General features: G+C 40.3%; 1 protein-coding gene across 6 annotated transcripts in view; it reads right to left on the bottom strand.

Moving 5' to 3' along the window:
- Nucleotides 1-403: 403 nt before the first annotated feature.
- Nucleotides 404-14,582, bottom strand: part of RNF38 (ring finger protein 38) — an 86,748-nt gene continuing 72,569 nt past the window's right edge. For all 6 annotated transcript variants that reach the window (XM_081176478.1, XM_081176481.1, XM_081176479.1 and 3 more), the window contains 10 exons: nucleotides 13,423-13,616; nucleotides 10,982-11,192; nucleotides 9,775-9,942; nucleotides 8,998-9,168; nucleotides 7,438-7,599; nucleotides 6,679-6,785; nucleotides 5,260-5,344; nucleotides 4,679-4,800; nucleotides 2,842-2,941; nucleotides 404-647 (listed from right to left, as the gene is read on the bottom strand). In XM_081176478.1, coding sequence (XP_081032604.1) covers nucleotides 585-647; nucleotides 2,842-2,941; nucleotides 4,679-4,800; nucleotides 5,260-5,344; nucleotides 6,679-6,785; nucleotides 7,438-7,599; nucleotides 8,998-9,168; nucleotides 9,775-9,942; nucleotides 10,982-11,192; nucleotides 13,423-13,616 — 1,383 coding nt within the window. In that variant the 3' untranslated portion in view covers nucleotides 404-584. The remainder of the gene's footprint in view (nucleotides 648-2,841; nucleotides 2,942-4,678; nucleotides 4,801-5,259; nucleotides 5,345-6,678; nucleotides 6,786-7,437; nucleotides 7,600-8,997; nucleotides 9,169-9,774; nucleotides 9,943-10,981; nucleotides 11,193-13,422; nucleotides 13,617-14,582) is intronic.

The following is a 14,582-nucleotide window of genomic DNA, read 5'->3' as shown; positions in this document are numbered from 1 at the left end:
TGTTTAAATAACACACAAGATTATACATTGCAGCATAATTAATACTACACACATACATCCTCAGTACATGCTGGTATATTAGTCCTCTCACGCACTACCGCCCAAACACTTGCTCGCCCACACACACAAACACCCTGCGATCAACGCACCCACCCGCACATTTATTCCCACTCACAGTATCTGAAGGCTCTATATAAGGTAGATTGCTATATTGTTTGGAGCTACCACTTCTTTTTTTAATATAAAAGCACATGCTAGAAGATCACGTTCCACTGTAATCTCGCAGCAACACTCGGAATGATCACACAAAAACAGGGAATGTTAGTGCACACACGAAATTAAGCTAAAAGAAAAAAAAAGTCTTTGGAGTTCCAATCACACAGTTAGTATAACAATCCCATAATTGTGAAGACTAATTATAAGCTTTATAGTTGATTAAATCACACAGTGCAAAGAAAGTCCATTGACCCTTTTGTGTAAAGGGAAGGCTGGAAGCCACACGGGTTAAGTTCAATGGAGAGTTCATATATATATATACACATGTGACTAGGAACACCCAAAGTAGAATTGTGCTCTTAGACTGGTCATTCTGAGTCACGATGCACTTCCGAAGCATCAGCTCTGCAGATGGGGCAAGTACGATTTGCCTGGGGAATAAAAACAGGCATTAATGCATTGCACATCATCTCACACAAGACTGTTAAAGAAAATGTACTGAGTTGCAAAAATAAAATAAAATAGAATAAAAATCACTACATTGAGCCATACATCCCTAGCAAGATAATTAAGAGGAAAGAGAATCGCAACAAAACCCAGATTTCAGTGAAATCAACTGACTTTAGCTTTATCTTATTCTCATGTAAATACATGTCCAAAGAGATCAATCATCTGACTTCTAATGGCCGGCTAATTTATTATGATGATTATTATTAATTACTTGTACCTGGCCCATCTGCCTGGGTTGCCCCAGCCACTCTGGGGTTTAAACTGCTCTGTCCAGTGCCACAGTGTTTGCTACCAGTGTCCCCATGAGCAGATGCATCACAAACGCTGAACAAAACGCTTCTCCTCTAGCCACCATGGAGAGACCAGAATGCTCCAAGAACAGGAAGTGACGAATGCAAGACTCCTGCCAGATAAGGCTGAAGTCCCATCTAGTGCAGCGTCCTGTTCTTACTGTGGCCAATCAGATGTCCATGGGAATCCCACAACCAGGAACTGAGCGCAACAGCAGTCTCCTCAGCTGTGATTCCCAGCTACTAATATTCAGACAGATACTGCCTCCAACAGTGGAAGGCAGAACATAGGCATCATGGCTAGCATGTGTGAATCAGTAAGGGCAGCCTGATGAAAGAAGTCAGAACTTTCATCAGCCGCTCACGTTTCCTTCATATGATTAATGTGCAGACTTCAAGTGGGAACTCTAATAGAATGCTTCTCAGCTAAGTCAGTTCGTGCTCAGCTGCCTGCCACACACAGAGATCTATAATCCACACATACACACACATTTTCAAACTTTAAAACCAAGAAAACTGTACTGGGTTCTCTTTCAAATAGCACCAAAGGGTTCAAATAAGGTGTCCCGGGACAGGGGAGTTACTATTTATTGCTAAACACACTTCAGGTTCTACCAGTAATCTATGAGCCTCTTGTGCATACACTCCTCTAGCTTCTGAGATTAAGAGCATTGAACTGTCGCATTTTAATCATGCCCTGCATTAAATACTACAGTGGAACTGTGATGCTCTCGTTGTTTAATGATGTGGTAAAGATCATCTGGTGGTGACTTTAGCAGGTGAGATACTAGTTTGTGTGTTCTCCCTGACATGGCTAAGTGGATTTTTTATTTTTTAAGTATGCAAAAACCATGCACCATAATGACTATAACTCCCGCAACCTTTTCTGAAGTTCACAGATATGTACTTTCATCTCTGAGCTCTTCAGAAATGGTAGTTTGGATTCTACATTTCATGAGCAAAGTTCTGCTCATGGAGCAGGGCTTCATTCTTGTTGCTCCTGCCCCCAGCCCCCCGGGGAAGAAAACATGGTTCTGAGTGTTGCGAGACCTTCAAGAACATCATGTAACATGGTTTGCGGGGCTGCAACCGGAAGGGGGGGATCAGCAACAACAAAAAATCAGACCCCCTTCCTCCCTTGCACAAGTGTCTTTCTTCTTGCACAGGGTACTTTGAATTTAAGACAACATATAACGTTGCCATGAACACCATTAGAAAACCGCTAGTCATTATAATTACAGTTCTCTGCTACTTGGAGCTCTTTTCTGTGCTATGCAGAAGGAAATGACGGCATCTAGTGGTTGTAATTAAGAGCTGCAGAAAATCCTCACATTTGCCACAACCTTATGATTTATGGAGAATCAAAGCAAACTCAAAGTTAATAGACCTCACTGTACAAATAGTCATATATTCTGCAATCTTGATGTTTTAGGATTTACCACTGCAGTGACACAATGGAAATTCAGTACATTTTCTGAAAGTCATAATTAATTTCCTACTTCAATTATACTTCCATATTTTGCATCATGTGTACACTGTCTGTCATCATACTGCTTTTGCTGCTTCTGGTTCCTTCTCAACCTTAAAACAAATTAGGTTATATTTCACATTCAATGTCATTCTTGAAAAGACACATTTTGGACAAAAAAAAAGCTTCATCTTAAATAAATGTAAGTCACATGATGGACAGTTAACAAGTTGTTGTTTTTTTAATGGTGGTATACCGGCAGATAGTGTGGCAAAAGTGATGGCATGCAGTACAAATCTAGACTACTGCACCTCATTTCTAAAACTATGTATTATTATTATTTATTATTATTATTACCTTAAGCCATTTATCGACACACTTGGCATGGAACTCATGGTTACACGGTAAAACTCTAAGTAGTTGCCTTGATTCAAAGTCACACATGCACACTACACACCTAGAAGAGAAAATTGCAGAATACCTTATTTAGAAAGAGCAACAACAGTTTGGTTTTATTTATCTGAAAACGTAGGCATTTCCTTGCTTTTTAAAATAAAGACTTTTTAAATATAAAGTGACTGCAGTACATTTCATTGAGGCTTAACTGCTGATATAGAGGTGCTGGGTTTGCCACTGATATATATATGGGTTTGCCACTGTGTGTGTGTGTTATTTATAAATATGTAATAGAATATAACATCCGATTTGTTATATCCTATATTTCTTGCCCAATGCATCATAGCTATTTAACTGACTGCACAGTGCAAGATTAGGAAAACAAATAACTATCAATCCAGAGCAAAAGATTTTATCTATTAACAGCGCATATCTATATAGTGCTCTCAGTGTTCAAAGCACCACACATATATTATGACAGTAATCCTTACCACCACCCTGTATTGAAAGTGATGAGCCAAGGATGGAAGAAAAAGGTGTTAGCTAAGGCTACCTAATGATTCTACACCTGGGGTAAAAATTTGTACCATGGACTCCCCAGCTCACAACTCATACTTTGAGCACCAGCACCAACTATATCAGCAAGACAGTTTTCTTTGCTTCTCCCAGGAGTGCCATTTGCAAACTACTTGAGATTGCACTGTAGAAATTAAAACAAATGTGTTTTGCAGAGAAAGCTGGCAGACAATCCTATCTGGCAGCCGAAAGAGTCTGACTTCAGGACTGGAGGGTGGAGGGATCCTGTGGCTACTAAGGAAAATGCTGTTTCTAGGCCAATATCCGTTTCTAATATTATTTTAGAAATGAGCAACTTAAAAGCTGTTGTTGGAAAGCCTGAAGAGGGCTTAGGGCTCATTGTTGTGTAGCAAATGGCAACTCCCCAATTCAATTTTCACATTAATGCAAACACTTGGTAGTTACTTTTCACATCCAAAATCTAGCAGGACTACTGGGAAATTGTTTAGAAGACATTCCTCCCTCCCCTCAAAAAACCCTATTTTTATTTCTTCTTAAGGAAGCTTCATGTCTCAGTGAGAATTGTATGATCCTTTTTTATTATTATTAAAATGGCAGATTTCTGTATTAAACACTTTGTAAGAAACGTCATAACAGGAATTGTAAAAGGCTCAGTTTCATGTGAATAGTGACCGCAATTCATACAAGTTTCTTGTTTCTGTGTGCCTATTATGGCATTTCATTTTTCTCTTCAAAAAGCAACATTCCATCATGCCCCAATGCAATCTGATTTTATAACTTTCCTATTATAAAAGCAGATAGCCACGTGGCATGTGGAGCTGGGAGCTTCTTTTTGGAAAAATAAGGAGCACTGATTTCATGTTAAGATTAGGTGTGCAGCTTCTGCACACCGTCCCTGCCATTCCTATGTGACTCCAGTAATATTAGATGGAGGAGCAAACTCATCATTAGCTGTGCAGCTCACTGGACTGTGAGCAATATTCGTCTAAATCAAAGTATTAAAAAATGGGGAAATCTGTATTTAATATTCTAACTCAACTGTTAATAAAGCTCACCAATACATGGAAGTTGTTTTTTTTTTAAAAAAAACCATCCCTTACTCTACCAGTTAAATAAATTCAAAGCTGGAAAGTACTATTAAAAAGGAAGACAAGTGAATGCATTTATTAGTTATGTTACAGTTATTTGCTGTGCTGGATTTCAGTCAACCAGGGTCAAACAACTTCACACCAAGGCCTCAGAGAGGAGCAAAAGAACTTACAGAGTCTGTTCTGACTGATGGTTATTTGGGTTGAATCTGTAAGATGGAAGTTGTTCAATATCTGCTTTCGTCAGTCCTCTCGGTTTGGCCTCTCCCAGTCTTTCGGCCAAGTTCAGCAGTGCCTATGAAAGAAAGACGCCCTTTTCAAGTCACCTTTTAAAAACTCACCCACTTTACTCAAGCACTCTTCATAACACATTATCATCAGGGACGATAAGCAAAACCAGTAGTGTAAAACTGGGAAATCTTGCAAACTTGCGTCATAAGGCAACTGCTCTTGGTTTAGCGTTTGAATTGTCTGGGGCTACATACAATATAATACCCAATCATATAATACCCAACCAAGAGGCCCAACATGCAGCACTGTGTAGCATTCGCATGGAAGGAAGAAAATCCTAGAAATTGTTCAGCGTAAGTATATGTCCTCACAAAACATAGATCTGGTAGCAGCTACTGCATTTTTTTGGTGTCGTTCCAGCAAAATGCAATTTGCTAGTTTAATAAGCAACGTATTTAGGAACCAATTTAAGGAATGAACTCAAAGCCTCGTGATTTGCATAAACGTGGAATCTGTAACCAACCTCATAGTTTTCCACCTCACCGTCTTCTACATCCAGCTCAAAACTGAAGGCTGGGCCAACTGCAGGTGGCACTGGAAGCATTGATCTACAGAAAAAAAGGAAGTTAGCATCATGATTTACTACTTGTGCACATACACATACAGAGAAAGAGCAGCTAATTTTGGGTCTGTCCCTAGAGGCTTTCAAAACTGGTCAAGAATTTAAATTCAAATTTGGTTCCAATTCAGTACTAGGTCACGCTATTTACTAATCTGTATAAAGCTGGCTCTCCTACCATTTTACACATTGGATTACACATGCCCATGCTTCCAGAGAGGCAAGCTGGACAGGTGTTTAAAAAAATGTATTTTAACTTAGCTTATTATTCATTTTGATATTTGATTTATGCTTTGCCCTTTAAATGGGTTCCAGGTTGGCTTAGAAAAGGTTAAAATTACAATAATCTAAGTGCCTCTGCCTAGTGTCAAAAGCACATCACAACAAGAGCCTAGCAAGCCTCCCTGTGGAGAACATCGTCAGTCAAGGTGCTGCCACCATCAAGACCCTTTCCCCTGTAGGCACCTGGTACACCTCAGAAGGCACAGGCAGGCTTTAGGTAATTGTGAATTGGGCAGCAGAAGGAAAAACATTTCTCTGTCACAAGTTCACTTACAGAAGCACTGAAGCTACATATAATATGATACCTGCTTAAACATATAATACCACCTGCTTAAACAGTGGCCTAATTCACACAGAATGCCAAGCCATGGTTTGTTTAGTCAAAGTCCAGTTTGGCTAACCCAGAAAACTAACCATGTTTTGTTTTCTGGAAACAAAGCATGATGTGAAGTCATGGTTTATTGTTGTCTTACAAACCATAGTGTTTTTCAACCATGGTTTGGCCTTGGGTCTGAACTTAAAAGCCTTGTTTAAACATGGTTTGGCCCACAATAATTTATCTGAGAGGGACAGTCCACATACTTCATATGAAGATTGTACCACAACCAAGGCTTGGTTTACTTGTACCCTCTCAGTCCTCTGGCACACCCAGAGGGTTTGGCTGAGAGGCAGGGACTGCTCTCATTTGTGGCAGGGTACAAAGGAGGGAAACAGAGCAAGCAACTTCTCCAAGTCTCATTTCAATGAATGTGAGCAGCATGAAAACACAGTGCTGCTCTTGTAAGGCCACAGTTCATCATAATGGGGATGGGTAGGAGAACTTCTCATAGGATTGCACTCTTTACTTGAAGCACTTAGGATCATGTTACAGCATCCACACTAATTACAAATAAAAAAATATTTGAGGTCTCCCTTAACCCATCTTGTACTGAAGCAGAGGGTGGCCTTTGGGGGACAACTCTAGGCTGCTGTTTTCAGAAAACGGTGTTATCCATCCTAAAGCCAGGCAACAAGGACAACTACAAAGACAAAGAGACTTACAGCACATATGGCAATAGGCTGGGATGGTAAGGAGGTGGCGGTATTGGCTGTTGAGATCGGTATCTGCTGCGTCCTGTGAGTCTTCGAGGCATGAAAGGCGGGTAAGGCTAATGCAAACAGGGGGGAAATTTCAGCAGTCCATCAGCCCACGGTGGCACTGGAAAAGTCATACTTTTACATTTCAGAAGTGTTTTCACCACAGTGAATCTTCCCTTGACCAAACAATTCCATTTCTGGCTTATTGAAAATTTGATGAAAAATTCTTGTACAGACTGGTCCTAATCCTAGAGTTGGATTCAAACCTGCTGATCTATGAAAAGAAGGGCTCTTTCCACTTTTGGAATACAAACCAAGTCAAATCTAGCAGAGAATCCTCTTCTGCAAATGGGCACTCCTGGGGGTGGGGGGCTAGTTCTGCTGATTTCCACAGCACCCCAGCAGTCCCCAGTGCTTCCTCCCATACTGTATTGGAGCTGATTTTCTTTTGGGGGGGGGGGATAGAGGTAGCTGCTCTGAAGATAGGAAATCAGCATGGATCACCTTCCCTTCCTTCCACCCACGAGAGCATCTGGCTACCCAACCAAGGCTCATTTATTTTCTGTGTCCAACAGTTGCACATGTTGAGGTTAATGTAAATGAATAGGTAAATGTGCATGTTCAAAGGGGGCGGGGAAACAATTCAGAACATGCTAGTAGAATCATAATGTGAAATAAATGCGTAGTGAAAATCACAGCAAAATTCTGAAAGCCATCACTTACTATTCCAAAGGACACCTCTTGGTGCAAAGGGTCATGCGTTAAGAACTGTAGTGGGGCTGAGGGAGGCAATGTTGGTGGGTGGGCTGAAGGCGGATAGGTGAAACCTCCTACAGGAAGATGGTCTCCAAGCAACTCTACTTCGTTCTCTATCCTTTGAAGAGGCTACAGGAGAAAACAAAAAACGCATGAACAATTGTGAAACATATAATTTACCACAGTTATTTGCCAGAAATAGTTATTTGTCAAAGTTTATCTAGTCAATATTACACAGTAAAAACTGCACTTAAGTATGACTTTTATTCAGTTGTTGTGTTTTCACTGTATATTTTGCCAGAAATTCACATTTCTCATGCTTAATAACTCCGTTCTGAGTATTTATCAAATTGTAATTAGATATATTTCAGTACAAATGTTATGATCTTGTGCCACTTTTTCCTGCTACCACATAACTGAGAACATTCACTTGTTCCAGGATCTGTATCTATATGCGATGACACTCTGGTTGCTTAGAATGCAAAATGACCTTTTTCATCCCTAACTTGAGGCTTTCAGAGGGGGTGTTTTTTTGTGCTAGCCTCCACGTTTAAACCTGGGGGCTGAGGAGGCCACCTCTTGTTGTGCATTCAAGTCCACTCAAGAGCTGCTCTGGTTGCCTATCAGGTTACTTATCATCAGATTTCTAATGTTACAGGGTGACCCACCAATTTCATGCACATGCAATGCCCCTTCCCTGGGAAAGAAGGGGGTCAGGCAATCCCATTTTGTGAAACCCTGTCCTACATTAACTCTCCTTGCAGTTTATCAACCAAATTCTCTTCTATTTCTGGATGATAGGAAAAACTAAAATGATAAGGAACAGGCACTCACTGTGCTGAAGGACAGAGAGGACTATATCATCATTCATTCCATTCTACATAGCCCACTTTTCCTTCAGAGAGAAATTATCAGCAACTGTCTCACAATTATAGAATCCCCTACAGATCTGCTTTGAGTTTCAGTTCGAATACCTTTTTGGAAGCACCAGGAGATCACGTTTTTCCACAAACGAGATGAAAAAGCCCATCTGAACCTCTCAAATACTATGTGTGCCATATAACAATGGTTAATAGTATGGGATGTAAAGAAATTTAACACACACCATGGACTGCAAATATGAAATGCCATCTTTCAAAAAAAGCTCTCAATCTCTAGATGCACTTAAGGCTCAAAAAGGAACACGGCCATTCAAAATAGTAAGAGATCCATCTTTTTTCTCTGTAGTTCAGTTTCTCTGAAACTAACGCTGGAAAACACTCAAGATTCCATTTTGCTTCCGCTTTTCTAGCAGACTGGAAATTAAAGCAGCTCCGGCTTTCAGCTTGTAGATCAGATTTTGCATTTCACAGACTTCTATACTAGAAGCTTTGCTCTCACTTGCAAAAGTCTTCATGACTTTTTTGGCTAACCCCTTTTCCAGACAGCCAACCAATGCATCCCACCTTAAATTCACTGTTCCAGAACCAACTACTAGAGGAAGTAAGGTGTTTTTTTTGTTGTGTTTTTTTTTAAAGAGATACCTACCGACCGTGACTGTTGTGTCTGAAAGGGAACGAACTGGCCTGGAGGTGGCAGGTGTGGAGCATGATGTGGAGAGAGGTGTGGAGGATGCAAAAGAAACGGGTCGCTAGAAATGAGAGGTGGGAATGCTGCATATGGAACTGGTAAGTGTTGAACAGAACATGCCTGAAGCATCTGAAAAAGAAAAGAAACATTCACAAACGTTATGCAACACATAGTATTTGATTCCTCATTACATTCTTAAGAATAAAGCACAATTTATAGCGAATAGAGTTCCCATGGAAAAGATGGACCCTTTCCATACCTAGCAGAAACAAATAAATTATGCAAAGTAAGACAGAAGTTGTTGAAATCTGAACACAGAGGATGAGGCTCCATCTCTCTTTGGACCATAAATCTGGATTACTTTGGTTCAGATTTTTTTTAATGCATAGAAAGGGATTATGTTTTAGAATCCAGATTTTTTTCAAGAGTTTCAGTGTGCTAGTTATTTTCAGAGCGCAGAAGGTTAACACTCATCCAACCCCTCCACTCCACAAAATTCTACCGATAAAATAATTAAAAGTTTGTGGAATATACATAAAATCTTGATGAAGTATTCTTATATGAAGGCTAAAATCGTCTTTACACTTAACCAGAAGTCACACCACCCTAAGTAATACGTGATTTCCAAGTAAATATAGAGAAAATTCAGCTCTAAGTAAATTCATTTGGTCTTCTGCAACCTCCGAAGTCGTTTGAAGCATGTGTTTTTGAAATTAAGATTAAGATGCTACTTACTGGGGGAGGCACACTGCAGACAGGGAGATGCTGTCCACTGAAAACCACGGAACACCCAGGGACCTGCTGTGTGTTGCAAGCTGGTATGTGCTGACCTGTGCAAAGTGGAATCCCATGTGGTGCCACCGTGGTCACCGTGTATGAAACAGGGACTGTGCCCTGGTGGATCTGCAAAGAAAAATGCAAAGAGCTTTCAGCAGGTCTGCTTAGTTACCAACCTCAGAAGGATGCTCAACTTTCCCCCCTTTTTTTTCTTTCACAGCACAAAGACTATTAGTAAATATTTCAAAACGCAACAAAGAAAGGATTTAGAAACAAAATATAAGAAAACATTCGAGATGACCCAGTTCCAGTTTTCCACAAATGTACTATAACCAGGTTAGGGCACTGCTCACAAATACTGTCAACTGGCTACCTATAGTGAAATTGTGCAAGTCACCATTGTGAAAGTCACCACTGACCTTCTAAAAATTGAATCAATTCAATTGAGAATGGCAAGAGTTACCATCTTTTGCCTCCCCCCCCCCGCACAGCACCCTTCTTTCTATAAAGCAGGGATGCCCAATGTATTGTTCTCCATGCCACTCTGAATTCATGCAGTCACATGGCTGCATTTGTCTTGTGGACAATGGGAACAGAATAGTGTGAAATGTAAGAGACAACTACCCTCAATGTGAAGATGATGTGTGGCCTTTAGCCAAACAGGGATTTAAAAAGAGATTATAGACAAATTCACGAAGGCTATGGTTTTCAATGACTGTAAGTCATGATAGCTGTGTAGTAGCTCCAGTATTGAGGATGTATACTTCTAGGTACCAGTTGTTAGGGAACATGAGTGGGGAGAGTGTTACTGGGTTATGTCCTGCTTATGGTCTTTCCACAGGCATCTGCTTGGCCACTGTGAGAATGCTTAATTAGATGGGCCTCTGGCCTGATCAAGCAGGGCTTTTATTACAGCAACACCCCCCATGTCTCTGCAGCAGCTGTGATTAGACTGTCTGCATTGAGAGCCACTGAACAGAAAACCATTATCCAGCCTCAGAGGCAGTATACCCAAAACAGTGAGGTGAGGGGTGTCATCTTTATACATTAGAAAATAAAAAAAACATTTTTGGCGCAAAAGTGAAGTGTAACCTCCAGTTTTAAATCACAAAGTGTAACCTATCTACCAGGAGTTAGGAATACACCGCTCCATCCTTTCAAATACCTGTTCATGAATGTCAACCATCACTGCGTTTTGCTGTGGCGGATGAGCAGCTGGGTGCAACATACGGGGAGATACATTCGGAGGGTGGAAGGCTCGGGGTTCTTCTATTGCTTGTTGTTGTCCGTAGGGGAGGTGGTAGTTCTCATCTTGACTAATGGAATTATGTCGAGATAATCGATCTCTTCTTGCTCTCTGGCGTCTAACGGGAGGGCTGCAAATAATCAAATTGGACAAAGATTTTTTTTACACACCTTTCCCTTCTAGATTGAACAAAGAATCTTGTGGCCCCTTAAAGACGTACACATTTATTATGGCATAAGCTTTCTTGGACTATAGTCTATTCCATCAGCTGCATGAAGTGTTAATCTGAGTCGCTAGTACATACACACATGACTATATGCAGGGGAAAGGATTACAATCAGAGGTCAGAAGGATATGAAATGCAGAAATAAGTGATAATGGCTTTAATTAACAGTGGCTATTCACACAAACAGTAGCTGATGACACAGAAGTCCTGGCATTAGCAAGCCAATTAATACATGTAGTGTTAACCCCCCCGAAGCTCCTTTGTTCAAGGATGGACTATGAACTTCAAACTTGTACTTTTCTTTCTGCATTCCAAAATTTATGTAAATCAGATGGATCTGTAAACACTTAACATCATTTTCCTTATCAGGTAAACAGAATACCAGAAGGGAAATAGCAGCTGCTTAAAAAAACTTGGCAGCTATAAGAAAATATGGATTACAGTCATCTGTAGTTTCCAACCAAATAATACCAAAGCTATCACCTAGCTCCTTTATCCCTGAAATTCGGAGTTAACAGTAATGAAGGTCAAGCGGAACTTATCACATGAGTTGGAAGTTATGTAACTAACTCTCCCTGTGATGACTGCTGCCAACTGACAAACTTTTATGTGACCATCATGTAAATGTGGTGGTTTTTCTTCCACACTGCAAACTTGTCGTCTTTTTGAGACTTCCTCTCACTGCTTTCTTCCTCTCCTCATAGCTCCCCAATTCCAGCTGTGGTGAGCTTTCTTTCTCCAATATTAAGACGGACTACCTAAGGACCATCTTCTCTTCAGAGGAGAAATCTAGCTTTCAAAAAAGTATTATTCTTTCCTGTTTTATTATATGGCTTTAACTGATGCTTATTTTCATGTAAGCCATTTTGTGAGATTCATCCTAAAACCAGCATATAAATATACCGTAAACCACAGTGATAGCCACTTATTGGTCAGCCCAAGACTGGCTTTCACATCAAAGACACAACAGTTGCATGAAACCTCACCAATGCTGTAGGACATGACATGAGCTCAGCAAAGGATAGATTTCATGTAATCTTTTAAGCCCATTACAGTGCAAGGAAAAGTCAGCCTGGGGAAATCTAAAACTGCTTCTACCACAGGATCATTCTTAAAATGGTGGGCTTTGATCATGGAGATGCGGGTTCAATACCTTGATCATCTATGAATTCACGGAATGACCTTGGCCCAGTTGCTATTTCTCAACCTAAACCTACATCAAAGGGTTGTGGCAATAAATGAATAATTCATATGTATGCTATACTGAGCTCCTTGGAGAAAGGATGAGATACAAACATGAAGGGAGGGAATCTACACAGGTGGAAAAACCCCTGGTAACCCATTACTGGAAGCCCTACAAAGAAGATCCATTTTCATCAGCCTTTATAGCAAATGCTGTAAAGATGTCCTCAGTTTTGTCTCCAGTCATTAAGCAAAATAATAAATAATAATAATGCATTTAAAGAAAAAATTAGGAGACAATCAATCATTTGTATGCTCCTGGAAACAGTACAATTTTAGCTCCATGAAGTTCACGACTCACACCACAACAAAATAAGTTAATACTACTAAGAGCAGCCGGACATGGTATATTCCTTTGGAGTTTTCTTCAGGTTTATTTTGCAGTTGGCATCTCTGTCAAGCTCTTTACGTGATTTGGTGCAATTGTTAAGCCAAATGCTCCTCACTTCTATTGTGAAGACAAGGGGTGGATGGGAAACACAATGCATTCCTTGAAAGAAGATGAACATTTTTAAATACCCAATCTAGATATAACTAAACACGGGCAGTCAAAAACCAAAAAGAAGAAGATTCTATTTACTAAGTAGTAGGCATCAGATCTCACAATACCAGTACAATAACGTGATAAGACTCGCTTGTCTGCAGTACAAAACACTACATTCTTGGTGTAGTTCTCATGACTTCCAGGACACTAGCACCCCCAAACATGTACACCTGGAAGGTAGACACACCACTATTTAATTAACTAATTAACTAATTAATTAACTCTTAATAGTAATAAAACTTGATAGCTCAGTAAATGGCTGTTCAGTTAAGACCTTGATATGTAAGCAGTTCCAATCCTCTGTCAGGAAGGCTGACTTAACAACCATTGTCCATCTATTCTACTTGCCTCCTTCTGTTGCGTGCAGGTGTGTTGCATCGTTCCCCTGAGAAGTGATGTTGGCTTGGTCGAGCTGAAGGAGGCTGCCTATTGGATGTCATCTCCCATGGTCGCATTGGCGGTGATGGGGCTGGTGATGCTGCTGTGTAGTCAAAGACTGAATGAGAAAGGCGCTGTCTCTTGGGACTTGGACTATCTTCACTCTGTGGGGCAAGGAGAAACAAAATAAATGAATCAAATAGTAATGGGTAACTTAGAACGTCATTTATCAGAACAACCACTTCCGAAAAAAATAAAAATTAACTAGGCATTATACGTTTCCAAAGAACAAATCGGAGATTAAATGTCTAGATGTTTCACAACTTCAGAAATATTGTAGTGTATTGCTCATATTCTCTCTAAACTTTTTTTCTTATGTCTGGGGGAAATGAAGAGAACAGAGTACAAACTGAGAACTGTTATAAGGGAATAAGGGTTATGGTATACCCATTTTGAAATATGCTTGCTTAAGCACAACTTTCATGTCAATAGGCTCTAGGTTTGTGAATTCTTAAAAGAGCTACAGATAGATGGAGTTGCAGCTCAACAAATGCATTCACCACCCACTAGGTATGTGATTTACACTGCAGCCAAATTTTGGTCTGCTGAGCTAGCTTTGATAGGAGGAGTTTGGATTTGATATCCTGCTTTATCACTACCTGAAGGAGTCTCAAAGCAGCTAACATGCTCCTTTCCCTTCCTCCCCCACAACAAACACTCTGTGAGGTGAGTGGGGCTGAGAGACTTCAGAGAAGTGTGACTAGCCCAAGGTCACCCAGCAGCAGCATGTGGAGGAGCGGAGACGCGAACCTGGTTCACCAGATTACGAATCTACTGCTCCTAATCACTACACCACACTGGCTTTTTTACAGTTACTTTTCTAATTCATATAGTATTTACAGCATCTAAGATGTATGTATTTAAATACAGTTTTCATTTATCTGAAAGATATTATCTTTGACAGGTCAGTGCAGCTTAAAAGACAAATACAGTACACAAATTATGGAAACAGAACACTACCCACCTTTAGGTTAATATACAGTTATGTACCTCTAAATGATGACTTTGTGGTGACTATGTGGGATGCCATTAATACAGCCCTTATTCATATTCAACTAGGCCCCCAAATC

The sequence above is a fragment of the Podarcis bocagei genome, assembly GCF_964188305.1.
Source record: "Podarcis bocagei genome assembly, chromosome: 17".
NCBI lineage: Eukaryota > Metazoa > Chordata > Lepidosauria > Squamata > Lacertidae > Podarcis > Podarcis bocagei.
Note: the sequence above shows the minus strand (reverse complement) of the source record. Positions and strands in the feature narration are given on the sequence as shown.